Consider the following 21,826-nt stretch of genomic DNA (forward strand, 5'->3'; position numbering starts at 1 on the left):
TTTAATATTTGTAAAAAAGTCAATATCGAAAATGAAATCATATACTTATATATAGTCCATATATTATCATATTAAATATTTATATATTATCATATACATAATATTTAAGAGATGGTTTTTGAAAGAAGCATAGCTATTAAAATGTGACCAACATTCAGTAATACTATGATGAAAAATTCTATCTTGTATTCAAATGAAGACAATGTAATAAATTGATTTTCATAATCACATGTATTATCTTGGATGATGACCTTTATGCATTATTTTCAAAAATTACTAATTAAAGCATCATTTGAAGCTTAATTTGAGGTGAACTGATAGTGGCTATCAATCAGCTCAAGGAAGTCTGCTTGGAGCGATTTATGATTTGAAATAAGATGTGTTTTGAAAACTTTCATTTACTAATACTTGCATAATTGATTTAACGTTGCAATACACCTATTAAATCCTCTTTAATTCACTTTATAAATGCATGTCTCAATCATGTTCATAAAATTATTATTATACATATTTTTTTCTATATGGCTCACTATATCAATTCTTGTCAGCTCCACCATAGAGCCTGACCTTGAGAGTGTTGAGAGAATTGAACCAATGACCTTTGAATCAAAGGTGCTTTTAATGACAATGACTTAACCAAGTTAGCTAACCCTTGAGGTTAAACTTTATTTTAGATTATTATTATTATTAATTATAAAGAATTAAAATATGAGTTAAACAATATTCTTAACCATGGATATTAACCCCCATTTTACCATTTATTAAATTGTAAATAACTTTTGTCACAATACCATGGGCCAATACCATGGCTTATCAATACCTCATACCCAATATGACATGTGTTGATATGAAATTTTGTATAATTAGTTAATTTGAGATAAATTAATTAAAATGGCATAACTAACTTAGAGATAAATCTTAACCCTTGATCTGTGAATACTAATATGAATATTTTGGTATATTCTATGCAAGTTAAATATTTATGATCCAAAATGGATCTTGGATAGACTTCTAAGTCTAAAGTGTTCCTCATAGAGGAAAATGAAAGTCCAAGGATGCTCTTGGAAATAGTTCCATTGCGTAGATCTTTTCATTCAAAATCTACTGCAACTTGAATGGACTAAAACGGACTTCGGATAATGAAGTTGTCGAAAAAAATGTTTGCCTTGTTCCTTTGAAAAGGAGGCAAATTCTTTGAAAAATGGCATAAAAGGCCTTATAAAGGAAATCACATCGTAAATGGTTCAAAATGCGGACTTAAGGCAGGCAGAGGGAACCCTCGATCAGTGAACACCGATATATCGGGTCAGAGATAGGCCTTCAAGTGATGCGATGAAGTGATTGCGACATTCGACGATCGGCGTTGGCGTGCCATGATATAAGGGAAGGACCCCCAGGGCGATGCAACATTGTGATTGCCGATTATCGGCGTCGATGATCGGCGATCCCCGATAATAGGGCCAATGTGATTGCAATAGCGATAAGCGATAAAAGGCTGGACCCGACGGGATTTAGACCCGATTCTATAATTTTTGAAGTCCAAGAATTCATATTTTTCAATGTATTCCCGTGTATTTGGGGTTTTGGCCAATCCGCTTATGCAATGTGATATGCCGACTAATGGTGGACCCGATAGGGTTTATAGGGGCAATTTAATGGGATTTGAAGTCCGAATTTCATGCTCGATAGTGTATTTCGGTTTTGGCCATGCGACGATGCAATTGCGATATTGCAGACCCAATAGGGATTATCAGCACGATTTCATAATATTTGAAATCCGGAAATGCGGGATTTCTTTGTATTTCCTGTGTATTGGGTTTTTGGCCAATACGCCAAAGCGATTGCGATATGCGATAAAGCGCAGACCCAGAAGGGATTATAGACACGATTATATATTGTTTGAAGTCCGTATTATGTGCCCGGTAGTGTATTTTCCTGTAAATCTCTGTGTAATGCATTTTTTTCCATTTTCGGGTTTTCACCTGAGGGAAAGTTCTGAATCCTTTGTAACTACCCCTGATCATTGTGCCATGCTGCAAGCGGGCTTTTTGTAGACAATGATGCGTTTGAGATCCATAGAGCCGTAGAGCTAGATGGCTAGTTGAAGAGACAAGGAGCAGAAGAAATCGCAGAGCCGCAGAGGAATGATTACATGCAGAGAAATAGTTGGGGAAGCCACAAAGCTAGAAGAATGCCTCAAAGAAGCCAGAGGGCTCAATTAACGAGGTAGCTGAAGTGCAGAGAGCAGAAAGCAGGAAGGCAGAGTAGCTGAGGGAGTCTTTGGAGTCGCTTGGAGGTCAAGTGGAAAAACCAAAGAGCTGAAAGTTGCCGAGACAGTCGCTTAGAGGTCAAGCGAACTACTGATAGCTCACAGAGCCAGAGCCAGAGCCGAAGAGCCAAAGCTAGAGTCAGGGCCGAAGAGCCAAAGCCAAAGAGCTAGAGCTAGAGCCAGAGCCAAGAGCCAGAGCTAGAGCTAGAGCCAAGAGCCAGAGCTAGAGCCAAAGCCAGAGCCGAAGAGCTAGAGTCAGAAAACCGAGAGCTTCAGAGCCAGGGATAAGATGGTGTTCTAAGCCCATTGTGTTCTGTGTAAACCAGTAGAGTTGAGCGTGGAGCTTGTAAAAGGACTTATGCCACAATCCCAGAGAGCCTAGTCGAGTTGACTAGAGCTCAAGGAGACGTAGCCCAAGAGTTTTGGGTGAACTCCATATTATATTGTTGGCTTATGTGTTTGTTAATTGCTACATTGTTCCACTATTATATGTTTGATATCAGTTTAAGCAAATCAACTTACAACACATAAACATATTTAAAACAAACATAAGCATACACCTATTTTCAAGCATTATTAATTCTGCAATTGGTTAATCATAAGGTCTTGGGAATATTTAAGCTTTGGAAGTGGGAAAGGTTCTTGTAAGCTTGACAAGAAGCCTTTAGTGCCCCATTTTCAGATCAATTTATCATCGACCTAATAGTTACTAATAATAAAATTAAAATTCTAGAAGGCATATCATGAAATAGACATGCCTATGAACATAATTAAAGATTTACCCAAACTAGATTACTTTTAAAGAGCGATTTACTAAGAAGGTTCATCAAGGCTTCATGAAATAAAATACACTACTGTGAGTGGTTGCATTGAGATGGTTTTTAGTTTAGATAGATATTCCATTAGCTAAGGAGTGGCCCCTACCTCTCTTATTACTCTTCCTTTCTCACATTTTTTCTTAAGGTATTTTCTTCAATTTAACTTAACAATTTATTAGCTTGGTAAGCCAAGATTATAGCTAAAGAATTTAATGTCTCAATACAATAGGATCTTAGTGTATCGAGATGACAACTATGGAGCTTAATACATGTTTTTTCAAGGATATTCAATTATCAAGTATTATTTATGGAAAATTCTTTGGAGCTTGTTAAGAGATCTTTAAAGGTACCAATGTGGTGAATCTTTACTTTTTAAAATCTTCTTTTGATTTCAAGTGAGTGATCCCATATTTTTCTTGGGACTTTTTTATTGTCAATCATACTACTTTATTTATTTAATCTAATTTTAAAATTAAAATTGTTAAATTTACAATTAATAAATATCCATTGTTCTGTTCACCACATTTATTTAATGGAATATTTTCAGATAGAAAGTTTAATCCAACACATATTTTTTAATTTAAAATAATTATATTAATTCAAAATTGAAAAATATTTATAATTAAGACAAACCTCTCAAAACCAAATGTTATCTGAAGAAAGGCTTAAAACCAATAATTATATAGTTATTAAAAATCCAAAATATTGGTATTATAACCAAGAAAAATTATATGGACCACTCTTTTGAGAGTAGATTATCATATGAAAAGAATAATTGGCAAAACACTGCTGAAATAACATAAATCAATGTATAATATGAAAATGACAATATTAAAATGTATTTTATTAAAAAAAATAATGATATATTACTCTATATATATATAGAAATTTATAATCTTTTTTAAATTATATATTTTAATGATAGTAAATTTTATTATAATTTAGTTGTTAAATATAAAGAAGATAATGATTATTTTTTATTCATAAATATGAGTTGATTCATCCTTTATATTTATGAAAACTATATCTTTGAAGTGATTAACTGATTTTTTTAAGTAGATAGAGTTTCATTCCTAGCAAATGCGTCCTAAAGCTCTTAACCCATCACGAACCAGCTTAAGCCTTAATCTAGAACCAGCAGACTATTTCAACTTATTTAATATTTGTAAAAAAGTCAATATCACAGATAAAATTGCTTATATATAATCCATATATTATTATATTAAATATTTATATATTATCATATACATAATATTTACTGTTATACATAAACCTTATAATATATATATATATATATAATATTAAAACATTCGATTCTAGTTTAAATATAAATATTATTATAATTTTTTTATTTTTAATATTAAATTCATTTAAAAAGAATATAACCAATATTATTTTTTTAATAATATAAATTTTATTAAAAGGAAAATAACGATGAAAGTAATTAATCCCAACATTAAAATTCAAATAATTCGGTTTAACAAAATCTAAATTTTCAAAATCTGTAAACAACAATTTCATTTTATTAAGTTAAAGTGAAAAATGTGCAGAGAGCACCCAAATTGAATTTACAGGATCTGTGTGTTTTAGCGAACACCTAAATCGATCTTCGGCATTCAAAGCTAAAATCAACGAGTGTTCTGATGCTGGGACCTGTTCCCTTATTCTGTAGTCCATCTTCAGACAACAACAACAATCTTCCTTCAGACTGCTCGGCCATCTTCAGCATGCAGTTGCTTAAGAATGGTTGTATCCATAGCTTGGTCAATGGGTAGTCACATGAGGTTAATATTAAGCTTTTTATGAAGCCTTCATGGATAAGAATATCGACATAATGGATGGATAATAAGTCAAACCAAATGTAGATTTGCAATCCATTGAATATAGTGTTGTAAGGGAAGCTAATTTCCATGGGCAATAATTAGAAATAGACAATATATACTAACAAAATTTTTCTTGAACAACTAGAAGTACAAAAATATTGTCATTCTAATAACAATAGCTAGAAGTACAAAAATATTGCCAATTGCAAGAACAATCACAGCATTGAAAATCTTTGGCTGTTATTAACTTCAGAAACTAATATGTAGAAGATCCTTCATTTGATGCAGGGGCATCATTGCTTGTTGCATTTGTATTGCTAAGCAAATTGGATATGCTTCGTCTCAATCCCCTAGAAGCAACTATATTTTCCACTAAATCCTCTCTAATATTCTCCAACATCCTTACCACAACTCTCATAGTTGGTCTTTCTTCTGGTGAATGTTTTGAACAAAGAAAACCAACATGCAGCAAAGAAACTAGGCATTTGTATGCATTGTTTTCTTCAAAATCATCTTCATCCACCTCAGTAAAAAGACCACTATCAATTACTTCCTTCAATCTATTTGGGAATGCGAAGTTCACCCAATTGTGCAAGTTTAGGTCTCCAACAAACATGTCACTAGTTGGTTGTTTTCTAGTAAACATTTCCAATAACAGAATGCCATAGCTATAAACATCCCCTTGGGTGGAAACTGTTCCACTCAATCCATACTCTACAACAAAAGAAACATTCATTAAATTTTACTCAATTAATCTTATATAATATTGTGAATGAAAGAAGACAAGTGAAAATTATGTTCTAAAGAGACATACCTGGGGCAATGTAACCCACGGATCCTCTCAAAGAAAGTGTTGAAGTGATTGAATCAGTAGCGATTTCACCAATCAACCTTGAGATACCAAAATCTGTTACATGGCCTGTCATATCTCCATCCAAAAGTACATTGCTAGGTTTTAAATCACAATGCACTACTTGCACAAAACAATCATGATGAAGATACTCCATGGCATGGGCCACATCTGTTGCAATATCTAATCGATCTTTCAATCCCAATTCACAGATATCCTCACCATTGGTGTCATCTCTATTAGGATACAAATGCTTATGTAAGCTTCCATTAGAGATAAAATCAAACACTAAACCTTTGAAATGAAGGCTGGAACATGAGGTTATGATTTTCACCAGATTTCTATGTCGAACCTTTTGCAAGACACTACATTCTGCTTTAAAACTTTTCTCACCCTGGTCATTTTGCAACTGGAAAACTTTCACAGCAACAAGTGTGCCATCATTCAAAGTTCCTTTATATACAGACCCAAAGCTACTTGTTCCCAGCAAGTTGGCTTGGGAGAATCCATTAGTTGCTATGTGAAGCTCTTGATAAGAGATCCTTAGGTGCTCCAACCTTTGGAAAATAGCTCTTGAGACATCAATGCTTTGTATATGCATATTCCCTCTCCATAGGAATCTTAAAAGTAGACAACATAGTATAAAAGCAATAGCTCCACTTATTGGCAATAGTACTTGTTTGACAATTGTAAGATGACCTCTTGGTATTGGGCAGGCATATAACTGGAATATTTTTGGTCCACAAAGGTTTGGATTTCCATTGAAGGACATGACAATTGATTGATTTGCAAAAAATGCTCCTTTTGGAAGTTCCCCGGTAAACCTGTTAAAAGATAGGTTCAAATACTGAAGCATTATCAATTTGTTGAGAGTAATTGGTATTGTCCCTGATAAGAAGTTGGAAGAGAGATCTAGGCTCATAATATTTTGTAAATTTCCAAGTGAATCTGGAATAGAGCCTTTAAAGGAATTTCGAGATAAATTCAAAGACAATAGTTCAACACAACTTCCAAGGGTAGGTGGAATGGCCCCAGACAAGTGATTAGCAGAAATGTCTATAGTTTGAGCCATTGCTATTTTACCAATCTCCATGGGCAAGGAGCCTTCTAATAAATTCCATGACAAATTCAAATAGAAATGTAGATTATATAGTGCAACAATTTCTCTTGGTATGCTTCCAGTGAGTCTATTGTGAGACAAGTCAAGCAATTCCAAATTTGTACAGTTTCCTAATATTGCGGGTATGTTTCCTGATAATTGGTTGTGATGAAGGAGGAGATCTCTTAGTTGTCTAAGGGGTGCAAGGGAAGTGGGAATCTTTCCAGAGAGCATGTTTTGGCTGATGTCCAAGAGACCGAGATGTTGTAATTGTTCAAAGTCATTAGGTATGTTTCCCTCTAATTTGTTGTTGTCTAAATATAATCTTTCTAAATTTTTAATGTTTCTTAAAGATGGAATACTACCACTTAAATAATTATTAGATAATTGGACATTGGTTAGGCTACTAAGATTTCCTATAGATGGAGGGATGCTTCCTTCTATCATGTTGTGTGATAATAACAAGACAGACAAATTGGTGGAAAGTTTTCCTATGGCAAAAGGCAAGACACCGCTTAGTTTATTATTTGACAAGACTAATATTTTTAGGTGTGAACAATTGGTAAGAGCTACAAGAAAGGGCATGGTTGTAGCACTGCCACTACTAAGTTGATTACTGTGCAACAATAATCTGTCAAGGAGCGGTAGCTTACCCAATTCTACAGGCACACTCCCACTCAACTTGTTGTCGTTTAGAGCAAGGGCTGTGAGTTTCGTACAATTTCCAATGGAATTTGGTATGTTTCCACTAAGTTGATTTCCCCATAAATTCAATACAAACAAGTTAACCATGTTTGACAAAGAAGTGGGAATGCTCCCTGTAAGTTTGTTCATGAAAATTTCCAAGTGAATCAAAGAAGAGACATTTGAAAAAGACTCAGGGATAGTTCCTGATAGTTCATTGTCAGAGAGATAGAGAAATTGAAGACTAGTGAGTAAGCTCAATTCTTGTGGTATACTTCCTGTAAATTTGTTTGTTGAAATTTCCAAATCAGTCAAAGTGGAGATATTTGACAAAGAAGTGGGAATGGGTCCTGATAATTCATTGTCATAGAGATAAAGAATTTGGAGATTACTGAGCCTACCTAATTGTGGTGGAAGACTCCCTGTGAGTTTGTTCTTACAAATCTCCAAGTGAGTCAAAGTGGAGATATTTGACCAAAATATGGGGATGTTGCCTGAGAATTCATCAAAAGCACTTGTGAGACATTTTTTTGCAATCTGTGAAATAATCAAAACGAAATCTAATCTAGGTTTCCAAAGGAAAAACGAATGATACCTGTGAGATTGTTTGATCCCATGTAAAGCTCCTTGAGATGTGTGAGGGAACCCAACTCCTGCGGAATGCTTCCAGTGAGATTGTTGTAGGTGAGTCCCAAGAAAACAAGATTTGTGCAATTGTGAAGATCACTTGGGATGCTTCCTGTCAATTCATTGCGATCCACCCAAAGAGTTCTCAAACGAGAGAGGCGTCCCAATTGAGTTGGGATACGACCGTGGAGACTATTGTTACTGAGATCAAGCGTATGGAGAAACGACAAATTGGCGAGGGAAGGAGCGATGGTGCCGTATAGTGACATGGAAGAGAGGGTGAGAGAGACTACTCTGTCCATGTGGCGGCGGCTGCAGGTTATGGCACTCCAATTGCAAAAGGGCACTGCAGGAATCCAATTGGCCATGGAACCATGCGGATCGCTGGTTATTGCGCTCTTGAATGCCAAGAGCAAATGTCGATCGTTATGGAATGAATGCGCAGAGGAGGAGGAGGAGAAAATGAAGAGGAAAGAGAGCATATAAACGGCAACAGGGAAACAGAGCAACGACATGGTGAATGATGAGGAATTGCAAAGTCAGCTCAGAATATGGAGAGGAGGATTCTGAGAAATATTTATAGGCGGAAAGAGAGAGTGGAGGGTGTATGAAGGTTTGGGCGTGATGAAGAGGCATTTGCGAAAGGAGTATGGTGGAGCAGAGGCATTTGCGAAAGGGTTGTAGTGGAGGTGATTTGTGGTGGGGCCGTGCAATGACAGGAATTACTCGTGCGCTCGTCTACAGGCGGAGCATAATTGAAAAGATGTGTCCATTCTTTGGTGGGGTTGAATATGGTGGGGTTGATTATAAGGTGAGCTTTGTGGTTCATACACGCTGTGTCCACTTTCTTTGGAGCATAATTCAAGCTGTGTCCACTTTCTTTGGAGCATAATTCAAGCTGTGTCTGGTGGAGCTTTTCCATGTGTTGATTATTGGGATATTCGTGCAAATCACTCTCCTAAGAGTGAGAGTGAGCAGAGCAATGTGTCATTCTTCACCATTGATCAGAGGTGGTGGTGTCATTCTTCGGAGCAAAAATGAAGATTGGGTGGAGCTACGGAATATCTTTATAGATGATTATGAAAATATTTGGTTTATTTTAAAATTTAATCATGGAAAGTTTTAATAGCGGCATTCATGAATCATCATATTTTTTATAAGTTAAAAATTACGAAGCGTGATATTAATAAATATTTTGAAACTGAAAATTTAAATACGGAGCATTTTAAGATAAGGTGTAAAGATATATTTTAATTTGTATTTTAATTTTACATAATTTTAGAGATATAAGATAATTGAAAGTAAAAAGAAATTAAATATTTTAATTTGCATTTTAATTTTACATAATTTTAGAGATATAAGATAATTGAAAGTAAAAAGAAATTACTTTATAATAGGAGAAGGAAATGTAATTTTTTCATTAAAAAAAATTAATTTACCTTTTATTACTAGAAGAATAGGTAGTTTTTTAGCTACTTAATATGAAAATGGCACCAAATAATATTATTACCCTGCCGCAGACACGTAGTAATGTATTCACATTTGCGTTCACTCCACTTAGCATAATTCAAATCACTCCACTGAGCATAATTCAAGATGTGTCACTTTCTTTGGAGCATAATTCAAGATGTGTCACTTTCTTTGGAGCATAATTCAAGCTTTGGTGGAGCTTGTTGATTATTGGGATATTCGTGCAAATCACTCTCCGAGAGTGAGTGAGCAGAGCAATGTGCGTAATGTGCGTAAAGAAATAATGGAGAGGTGCAAAGATGAGAGGTGGTGGTGTCATTCTTCGGAGCCGAAGAATAAATGAAGATTGGGTGGAGCCACGGAATATTGTTATAGATGATTATGAAAACCGTTTTTTTAATAAGAAATATGTGGTTTATTTTAAAATTTAATTATGGAAAGTTTTAATGGAGGCATTCATGGATTATCATATTTTTGATAAGTTAAAATATTAGGGAGTGTGATATTGAATAAATATTTTAAAATTATAATTCAAATATAAGACATTTTAAGATAAAGTTGTAGAAAATTTTATAAATTAAAGATATATTTTAATTTTCACTTTAATTTTATATAACATTAGAGATATAAGATAATTGAAAGCAAAAAAATAACCTTTTAGTATGAGGAAGAAATCTAATTTTTTCACTATTTGATATAGAGAAGAGTAAAAAAAAATTAATTTACCTTTTTATCACTAAGAAGATATATAGATATGTAATTTCTTCCCTACGTAATGAAGATGTCACGAAATAATATTATTACCTTGCTGCAAGTACGTAACCATATTCGCATTTGCATTGAACGGCAATTAGTTCAGTAGCAGACCAAAAATTAAACTAGATATCACAAAGTTAATATGAAAACATTTTATTTTATTTTTATTTATTGTCAATTTAATTTATTTATTTACATTTTTATTGGTTAAAAGCAATGGGGTTTTATTGTGTCATCATTGAAATTAAACTAGATATCGTATAGTTAATATAAAAACATTTAATTTAATTTTTATTTATTGCCAATTTAATTTGTTTATTCACATTTTTATTGGTTAAAAGAAATAGGTTCTTATTGTGTCCATTGCACTGGGCACTATAGCACTCAGTCGTCAGGGCATTCAACCGAGGTGGGAGTCAGTAATCTTGCAAACATACCGTGTGATATTAATGAACAATAATCAATAACAAACCGGGAACTGAAGTTTGGACTTCAAGGGGAATATGTTTATAAATAATTGTATTGAGGTTACTTAACATAGATATATAGATTTGAAAATAGTAACGTTTTAATTTTTTTTATTTTCATAAAGATTGCTTGTATTTATTTGACAATGCAGGTAGTAGCTCGGAAGCGTCAAGAAAGATATATAGATTTGGAAATAGTAATGTTTTCATTTTTTATTATTTTATTAATTTTTATTTTTTATTTTTTTTCAGTAGGAAACTTTTTGTTTTTCATGTTGATTATATTGTTATTGGATATTAAGTACCTAGTCATAATCATGCTTTCAACGGGAGAATGAATTGCTTCTACGAGGACGACAAGATAGGGTGTATTTCCTTTAATTTTAAGCTTATAAGTTATAAACACTTTTGGATTTTATCTATCTTTTTCCACCATTCTTTAGAGATGTTGTAGCCCCAAAGTTCATAACCACATAATATAACAAGAGTGACAAGAGCCTCAAAGAGGAGATCTCTCATATCCCAAAACCAAATGTTTACTAATTTACAACTGCTTTCCACTTCATAATAAGTTTTCCACCCTTAAGTTTGTGATGAAGATTGATTATGAAATATCCATATGTAAGTCACTTCCTCGAAGTTATTATTCTCATACATGAAATTAGTGTAAGTGTATTTTATAATTTCATTGGCATAGTCTTTGTTTTGTCAATGTCAATATTCATATCCATACTAGATCAAAAATGTTGAGAATTATTATGTGCTTGTCAAGATTAGAGGGACTTCTCATCATAAGAACAATATCATTAGCATAAAGAAGAATGACAATGATTATTATGGCTAGAGACATGTTGATGCATCCTACTTCTTCCTAAAAACTTTCAAACTCGTTAATATATATGCCAAAAAAGATAGGGGACATGGCACAACCTTGCTTGACTCCTACATTACAATAATTTATTTTGACCAGCCCTATGTGTTCCTAAACTTGTCAATAACATTCTTATACAACATTATATGAATAGCTCTCAACTCAAATGAAACTTTTAGCTCTTCTAATATGTTCCTAAGTTTAGTTCTAGGCACTTTGTCAAATCATTTGCTAAAGTCAATGAAGCACCACACAAGGTTAATTTTATTATTGTGACACTCCTCAATAATGATATTAAACGTAACAATATGGTTTGTACTTGAATAATAGTTCCCAAATATGATTTGGCCTTCCACTATTTTTCCATGACTTTGAAGTTATATAACAATCTTCTTTTCTAAAATCATTCAATATAACTTAACTACAAAATAATTCTTATTTAATAGCAAAAATAAATAAACACATTTATTTTTTTATCCAAATAAATCACTATATTTTAATTTAACAATGTACATAAGTCAGTTTCAACACATTAATCATATATTTTTTTTAAAGAATTTAAAAACTTTTGAATAACCAACTCACTTGTAGAAATAATACTTCAAATTGAGTGACTATAAAAAAATTCAATTACTTAAATCTTTATTTTTATTTTCATTTTTTGTGTTCGTTAAGTAATGTGAGTTCTGAGATGGCCCTCGCGTATGCCCTAAAAATGTTTTTCCTTGGCTAAGACCTAATCTTCCTTCGATATAAGGAAACATGTTAATGACCCAAGACCCAAAGACATTTAGCAGGAGTGAAAGTCTGCCCCCTTACATACCACCATCGGGTAATTCCATGTGGCATGGTTTTCCTTGAATAACATTGATGAGTCAGCTTGCATTCGTAGATAGCAGCCAGTGATGGTTATCCCCACTATTGGCTTGAAAATTGAGTTATGGTAGTTTTTCCCACTTTTTGGAAAAAATATGTGAGTCTTGAGATGATTGGCACACCTAACCTGTGGATTGAGTAATCGTAACCCAAGGGCATCTAAGATGTCAAAATCACCCAAGGATTCACGCTTGACCAAGGCCACACCAACCATTACTATGACTGAATTTTTTCCCACAGAATTTAGAACCAGTTTCCTTTTCACCAAAAATTATCATAACGGAACACCCTATCACTTTTTATTCTATACCCTATAAATATATCTAAAAATAATAATTTCGATATTTTTTTTTTCCTAAGTAAAACTGATCTATTTATAAAGACATAATGTACAAAGAGGCTCCAGCCTCAGCGGTACTGGGTCAGTTGTATGACCATTCTAAGCATCAAACCTTGAAATTGTGACTGCCCCAGATGGGGAAACCAGTTCGAGAACAAAATTAGGAAAGTTCAAGCTACCCTCGCAGGGGCTATAGTTCCATAATTCAAAAATTGTAACCAACAGACTGTAAATTCCAAAACTTAACTCAGAATTTTCCACTGTAAATCGACAATTGGGAACAAAATTCAAAATTTTCGTTGCCTGATTTGGAGACAAAAACAAAAAAAGACCCGACAGGAAACAAGGATCAAAATGACATGTAACGAAACTAATCAGAAACGGATTCAAGGCTCGCCACGTAACCTGGCAAGCAGCTGCAAGGTGTCTTCTATTGGCTCTTCCTCCACGACCGGACACCATCCATATTCCTCAGAACCAGTGTTCTCTGCATGTCCGCCACCTGCACTGTCCTCAGTTTGGATGCCCTTATCCTTACGGGTGGCTTCGCTTCCCAACATTTGTTGTTTGTTGCTAGATGGGTTTCCCTTGTCTTTTGGCGGGTGGTTGGAGCTCCGCTCCCCTAGAACGAAGCTGAACGGAGGTTCTTGGTTGATTTACCGACTGATCGTTGGCTCGGGACAAGAGGCAAGGACTTCCCTGAAATCCACCATGATGGTGGAAATTATGAGTGGCTTGTTCATGGCACTTTGAAAATGGAAGTGCACTTGTTGAGAGGTAGCAGTGGTCACTACATACTGGGGGATTCCTCCAGAGCGACAAGCCTCACTGGTCCTCAATCTTCCACGGCCACTTCGAGTGTCTGGATACCTTCTAAGGGAGCAGGAATTGGAGAGGCTAGGAGAAGGGGAGATTGAAGGGGAGGATGAGACAGAAGGGGGCTGTTATCACCCCAAGAAACTCACCTAGGTTGCATATCGGTGATGCTCGGGAACATTACAAATTCAACCAAATATATTTGGATAAATGGTGGATGAATGGAACAAATGCTGCATATTCAAGCCAGATAACCACTTCTACTATGATTGACCCCAGACATGGGTGAACACCCCCAGACTACAAGGCTTTTAACCACCTATTACTCACAGTTTGAGGATAAGGTGATAATGGAGAAGACTGACCACACCAGCAGATGCACAAGACCCTGTGATGGCCAGCTGCAACCAGTTAAGAGGTCTAAAATCTAGTTTCTAATGCACATACATGATGACAACTCTCTATGCATTAAACAACAGAAACCTGCACACATGTTCTATGATACATGCTAAATCCTAACACAGAGGTGGGATGATAGCCCCTCTGATGCTAAACATTCACAGCAATAGAACAAATGCAAACAGGCACAGCCCGGAACAAGAAAGAGAAGTGGAAAGTGAGCAATAAACAACAAAAGAAGCTTGTATTAGCTGGAAATGAAGACCAGATGCTACAGGTTACAAAGTAGTTACAGTCTCCGGAAGTTGAACCTTACAACAGGGTTCTCTTCATCTAACACCCATCAATCCATTACATCTTTGTTCTGGGTATATATGGTGTTACATTACAAAATATCTCTGCTAAACATGCGTGGAGGAGCCAATAAATGGCCACCAACCACATTTATATCTAGAAATGGGCCTCTGATACAAATCCGACTATGTTTTAAATGGATTTGACCTTCTCTAGCGCTCTGAGGTCCTCCTTGGGCAGGTGGAGTGAAATACGGGTGAAACCCATAACCATTGAATGCTCTGAATTGATCGGCGGTGTCCTGTTTCCTTCTCGGCCATACTGTGAATTGAAGGCATTGGTTGAAGAATAACTGCGTGGAAATGCACAGGGCAGGCACTGGACGCGGAGACTGCGAGGCGGATGGATGGCAAGAAAGGGGAACAAATCTCAGCCGTTGGATCGCGTGGGTAGACAACGGATGAAGGAAAACACTGTCGGGAAACGCAGAAGGCAGAAAGACTGAGTTAAAAGGCAAATACACTATCGGAGGCGGACTTGTGGACTTGAAAGTTTATAAACAGGAGCAGTGAATGATATCGGGTCTGGGTCTTATCGCATCGCAAGGCATCAAGGCTCCCTTTGGTTTCACCGATGCGATACAGCGATGCGATGTGGGCCGTCGATCCGCACGCACGATCGACGGTCCACACTGCATCGCTATATCACTATCGCAATGCATACTGTCTGCGCCGATGTTAAATTGCGATGCAGCGATGCGATGCGATCGCAATCGCATATCGCAAAATGTGAAGGCCTTACCCCTTTGATCACCCCGATTTGCGATAATGCGATATCGCGATAAGCGATTAGGCCGCGGACCCGATAAAAGAATTAGCCACCATTTAAAGTCATATCGCGTCCGAAGGGGAAATCGGTGATCGGAAATCAGCGATTGTTAAGACATGGCTTATGAAAGACCTGCGGAAAGCTGCGATGAGGGAAAAAGGGCTTAGGAAAAGTGCGTGGTCATGGTCTCATGGATCGAAACTTTGTGCTCGGGGACCTGAGTGAAAGCGAGTTTGACCAGGATTTAGAGGAAAACAGAGATAGCGAGGACTAAGAGAGTATGATGAAAATGCGGGGGAAGAAGGAAACAGATTGCTGCGAGCCCCTTTTGTGCAAAAACACACAGCCGAGCTGATATTTGGTCCTCCAAACACTGAAATATGTAGCAGAGCTAACAGGGGCTGAGAAACAGGACGAGTGGTGCCTCTCTGACTGCCACCTCGCCTGCTCCTCATTCTATGACGATGTCACATGGTTCTGAGATTGGGAGACTGCTGAGAGTGGTTGAAAATAGGGTCAGGAGTCAATCTAGGAGCTAGAGAAGGAAAGATGAAGGGGTCAGGGGAATTCACTTTCGGGGCAAAGGAAGGAGCTGAGACCTCAAAATGCAGGTGGCAGAGTAGGGACTGGGAGAAATGGTCACCATTGCCCAGGTCGATGCAACAGAAGAGTCTGCAGCGTCTTCCAGTGGCTGTGCGAAGGCTCGGCTCTGTTGCAGAGGGATGGCAGGAGCAATTGAGAGGCTGAATGGGGGAATGAGGGGGACTCTGTTCCATATCTCTGGAATTGCAGGGAATGTCTTGATTTTCCCAGTTGGTTAATGGCGCCGGCCTGAGAGCCAGGACTTGCCATAAGATCACACAAGTGAAGGCGTAAGTGGCCATACAGATAAGCCACCTGCTTATCCGGCTGCTCATGTGCATTAAATTCCTATCTACCCCCCGCATCTGGGGAATAATTTCAATATTTTAATCAACATTAAAATATTTATTTATATTCCTCTCTATTAACAAAGCAATATTTACTATTATAATTTTAATATTAATATGCAATCTAATATCTATTATAAACTTCATATCCATTTTTCTTAGTTTTTGAAGACATTTCAAAATGATATTATGTAGCAGTTATATGATATCCAAAGCCATATACTATTTAACACGATAGGTACTTTATAAACTTGCAATATTTACTATTACTTTATATATTGTGATTTTTAATATTAATATGCAAACTAATATCTATTATAAACTTTATTATCCATTTTTCTTAGTTTTTGAAGACATTTCAAAATGATATTATGTAGCAGTTAAATTCTATCCATATACTATTTAAGACAGTAGGTACTTTATAAACGTTTTTCATTCGGAGAATTATCATAAATACTATTAAAATGAAAATATAGTAATTTATATTTATTATCTTTATATTAAATATTTTATTATAATTTTTTCATGTTATTTTTATTATAATTTTTAATTTTCTATTATTATTAAATTTGTTAGTATCTTTATTAACCAATTACAAAACTCTATAACAGGTCATTCCTCCTCTATCTAAAAACAATTTAGTAGCTTCACTATAGTATCTTAATATTTAATCTTTACTCAAGTTGGAATTGGAATTGTAATTAGTTATATTATTAGTTTTTATAAAGGTATGTAAATGGACAAAATACCTTAAACAATTATAATTATAATTTAATACCATCTAATGAAGAGGTGAAGCCTTGATATGGACCATGAGAAGCCATGAGGAGGAGGGTAACCAACAAATGTTATTTGGAGAATTAATCTTAGGAATGAATTATTGGAAGTGCAAAAGGATCATGAGATTTGAGGTTGTCAATATTTTTCCAAGAAAACATCTAATGGGAAGGAGTGGAAGTAGTGGGGTTATGCCCCATCTATCTTATCAAAGTTATGGGAAACATACCACTAAAAGACTTTGGATGTCTAAACAAAAGTGCTTGATTTAACCAAAGGATAGTTTTGAAAGGAAATTTGTCAAATAACTAACCCATGGAAGAGAATGAAAGAGAAAGAAGTGTGTGTAGGAAGCACTTGTGCACAACAAGGAGAATAAACATTCTAAGGAAAGGAGCATTCATGAAGGAATGTGTTAGTGGAAGCAAAGAGATAAACAAGGAGAGAACAGAGAGGGATAGAGAGAGTCGTAGAGAAAGTAAGAGAAGAACAACACTCGTGGGAGTGTAGGAGCTGAAGGTAGAGAAAAAGATGGTAAGACAGAAAAAGAATTGGTGAGTTTGATTAGATAAGAAGAATAGCCTTCATGACTCTTCCCCATATTACTGAATTAAAATAACCTCATGGCTCCATGGTCTGGCTTGAGGGTGGCTGGTTGCAAGAAATCTTGTAGTGCAACTGAGGCTATGGTGGGGTGGAATGTGGCTCACCCTTCAGTAGTTAATGGAAGCATTTGGTCATAAGATAAGTGAACTTGTGGTAGTCACACTTGTAATGTAAGCTATTTTGAATGAAATAGAGATGGTGTTGTTAAATTCTATGCCTATGAACTTGTCCACTGGATGGATATCATGGCCTTTGTGTTGCTTGTTTATGATATAAAATGGAAATTTTGTTTTAATGGTTATGATGGTTGTGTAATGTTCACATCCATGCTTAAATATCCTTAGGTTCTCTTATGTTTTGTTAGATCTATAGACTTGGTAATTCTTAAATTTCCTGGCAGCCTCAAGGGTTAGCTTAATTAGTTGAGGTCCCACTACTAAAGCACCTTTCCCTTGGGAGGTCATGAGTTCATTTCTCCTCAACACCCTTAGGGTTAGGCTCAAATTAGTTTGGTTTGGGGGTGTGGCCCCTTTGGTTGGACCTACCCTATTTTTCCATCAAATAAAATAAAATCGTAGCTAATTATAAATCAAGTAAGAAGTATAGTTGAGAAGAAAATGGAAGTTAAACCCTTCAATCTCATGGACAACCATGATGGTTGGCTGGTTGGTTATAGAGCACTGTCGGTGAGCTTTAATTAATAAATTTTGTCTTCCTTGTATATACCAAAGAAGCTATATATTTTTTGTGGAGTTAGAAGTTCCTATAAGTGATTTGGACCCGAATGTAAGAGGAACAACCTGGACAAAAAGGTGAGGACGCAAATGAAATTTGCCCTCACATAACATCTAAAGAAAATGGTTGTAGAGTTCACTAAGGAAATCTTGGGCTACTTGGAAGTCTATTAAAGAGCTTGATGTGGACTTGAATGGTTTTTTAGTGATTGTGATGGCCTTTCTAAGCCATCTGAGGGATTTGAATACATCATTGACATCAATATTGACATGAAGAGACTCTTCAAGGTAACCACATAGAACTTCATTTTCTTTCCATTAAGTTCCACAACAATGAACAACATTGTGATTGTCAAAATGTAAACGTAATGAGCCTTCTTGTTCAACATAGCAAAAATTGGATGACCTTGAGTAGAGTGCAATATGTTTCAAGATATGGTATTAAACCTATGCAAGGACTTTCTTTCTATGGTCTACAATCACTAAATATCAAATCAACATACCTACATCAACATCATCAACCTATACATGATGACACAACTTCAACAAGGACCAACACCATACATACATATCAAGCACATATACAATTGACATACATTCATGACAAACACATTTTTCCCATCCAGTCCAAGCGTTGAACCTGAGAGCTCTGATACCACTCTATAACCACCCCTCCAACATTTACCCAAATCCACAAGCTCATCAGGGTAAACATGAGATGAGAGTTATCGTGCGAGACTTGATTTCCAAGATGCACTTATGGAAAAAGGGGTCCACATGTTCAAAACTAACTACAAAAACCCAACGACACATAATCACACTGCTATCAGCCTAATTTGACCCAACCATATTTCATTTCAAATTCGTTTCGTTAAATTTAACACAACTTTCTATTTTTGGGTTCTAAATTTCTGAGGCTATTTTGAGGGCCTAAACGACATTTTCAAGGAAAAAAAAAAGATTCTCATAGTCAAATGAAGATCGTATGCCCAAGTTATGACCCCGGGAAGTTAGAGGATTATTCATTTATACAAAAAATGTGTATACATAGTACCTATAGGTTATAAATACATACCTATTCATTAATTCAATAATCTCACCAGAGAATCACCGAGAAGGTCCTATGCCATCTCCACATAACTAAAACACCACTTATTAGTCCATACATTCATTAATTGATCAATAGCTAAAAATTTATGACAAGTGCCATAGAATATACACATCATATGAATATTATATAACCAGAAAATAACTAGCATATACACTATGGAAACCCAATCATAATATCACCAACATAATGCCAAAAATTATATATGAATCATCATAGAATAATAGCTCTTATTAACATATGAGAATTTCAACCAAGTTAGGGACTTCCGTGTACCACCGGACCATAGATTAGGTTGAACCAAATCTGTCTTTCAACCAATCACCTTCGCGCCATATTCCAAGCATGAATGTGGGATCTCATGGAATAAACCAAACAAAACCAAATTAGGGATTCCATAGGCAAAATTGCCTGAAACCTCAAGTAGTGATTCCACATCACTGTCAAATATCACTAACCATCACCATATCGCTCTCTACCAAAGTTTTCCAGGGCTCTAGAGCAATTTTTCCAACTCGGCTTCCAGGACTAGTAGGTCAATCCACAGCTTTCCACAATGTTTTTCCAACCAAGGCTTCCAAGATTAGTAACTCAACCCACCAAGGGTTCGAGTGAATTTGTCCAACCAAGGCTTCCAAGACTAGTAACTCAACCCATGCTATTCTAGGGCTTCCAGAGTGTTTGTCCAACCAAGGCTCTAGGAACTAAGAACTCAACCCACAACCATAAGTAAATGAGACCCAATAATAAAATAAAGGGAAAAACCACAACACCATGGCTATCTAGGAATGGAAAGGCTAGGCAAAACCACTGCCAATCTAGGCAATCCTCCATGCCAATTACATATCATAACCATATAACCAAATGCATACACCATGCATGTCAAAACTAGTAAGTAAATCATACATGTAACTTGGCACCTTCAAAGAAATCCAATTGTAGCTATTGATCCCATTGTCCCCTTACGTTTTCCTTGTTTCCTTTTCCTTCTAATGGGCTCCAAGAATGCTCCAAGAAACTCTAAGTTTTCAAGAGTGTGAGAGATAGAGAGAGAGAATAGAGAGAGAGCTCCAAGCTAAAATTAACAAAAAGCCATGAACTGATCCTCATAAGCCTTTTTATCATTGAGGCCTCTATTTTTTCATTTTTTCTTAATTTTTCCTTCAATTTTCTTCCTTGTGCAATTTTGTGACCTTTCACCTTCCTTTTTTCCTTTTTTCCATTATTTTATAAATAAAATGCCGAAAAATGCCACTTTTCCTTTACCATTTAATTTTACAATTTCCATAGCCATTAATTAATGACAATTGATCCCCATCACTATGTTTTTTTCCCAACATTTAGCTTGGAACACGTGTCCCATGACCTTGGTATTTTTTTCCTTTATTAACTTTATTACATGGATTCTTAACTAGGGTTTTTACAATATTAAATTAGGCTTGAAATTTTTATTGAGTGGTCACAAATGGACCTTGAAAAGAGTACTAATGGAAAACATGAACCATAGATTAATTCAACTGGAAAAAAATGGGTTGGTTCAAAAGTGCTATTGTGATTGAAAACTTTATTAACATAAGCACTTTATTCATCCATATTATACCCTCTTGAAAAGAACACCTTGATCCTTGATGGTGTTCCATTATTCTTCTCATTAGATGCTTTGGAAACTGAGAAACCATAAACTAAATTGAAAGCTCTGATAGAAAATTCAAATATAAATATTTGATTTCATTGTGTGGCTTTGAAGGAAAATTCAAATATAGTCAAAACCCCCACATATAATATTATGGTGTTTATAAAGCTACTTGATTCAATGATTGTTATTGTGGCCATGAAGGGTCATTATGTGATGAACTTGGAATTGGATTGTAGTTTCAATACTAAAGAGCAAGAGGAGTTTAGTGTTGAAAATAGCAACAAGAAATGTTAAAAATAGAATCTATAAATTCCAATTTCATTTGTCCTTGAATTAAATTGTGAATTAAAATTGTAATTCTATTCTCATATCAACTTGTAAATAGTTAATTAAGTTTAATTAACTTAATTAGCTTAGGAATTTCGAGTTGGAAGTCTTTTGGAAGTCATGTATATGTTCTCCCTAAATGCTAGGGGTCCAATATGAGTTTAGATTGGGTTGTATTTAGATAACTTAGTTTACTGCGTTATAGTCAGTTAAACTCGTTCTAACTATTTGTTGAACTGGTAGAGGATTAGCAGTCAGTTAGTGCATTGGTGCATCCAAAAGTGTTATTCCAGATAACTAAAGATTCACTCATTAGAAACTCATGCATTTCAATTATGAGAAAGACACAATTGAGACTAGAGTGCAGGGACAGTGTAACATCAGATGTATGATTTACTGAGTTGTAAATCTCATGCATGCAA

General features: G+C 35.5%; 1 protein-coding gene across 1 annotated transcript; it reads right to left on the reverse strand.

Annotated features, from left to right (window-relative positions):
- Positions 1–4,634: 4,634 nt before the first annotated feature.
- Positions 4,635–8,798, reverse strand: LOC149243521 (uncharacterized). The gene is made up of 3 exons (XM_089374557.1): positions 8,139–8,798; positions 5,725–8,037; positions 4,635–5,624 (listed from the first exon to the last, which is right to left on the reverse strand). Exons 1-3 carry the CDS (start codon positions 8,683–8,685, stop codon positions 5,167–5,169), a joined length of 3,318 nt encoding a protein of 1,105 aa, XP_089230683.1. The 5' UTR covers positions 8,686–8,798; the 3' UTR covers positions 4,635–5,166.
- Between the last annotated feature and the right edge of the window lie 13,028 nt (positions 8,799–21,826).

The sequence above is a fragment of the Pinus tabuliformis genome, chromosome 8 (assembly GCF_031772625.1).
Source record: "Pinus tabuliformis cultivar Carrire ecotype Pingquan chromosome 8, CPIR1, whole genome shotgun sequence".
Lineage (NCBI taxonomy): Eukaryota > Viridiplantae > Streptophyta > Pinopsida > Pinales > Pinaceae > Pinus > Pinus tabuliformis.

Coding starts and splice junctions, on each gene's coding strand:
- LOC149243521 (XM_089374557.1), bottom strand. CDS start 8,685: ATGTCGTTGCTCTGTTTCCCTGTTGCCGTTTATATGCTCTCTTTCCTC. Junction 8,038..8,138: donor GGGATCAAACAATCTCACAG/GTATCATTCGTT, acceptor ATGAATTCTCAG/GCAACATCCCCATATTTTGG. Junction 5,625..5,724: donor CGTGGGTTACATTGCCCCAG/GTATGTCTCTTT, acceptor CTTTTGTTGTAG/AGTATGGATTGAGTGGAACA.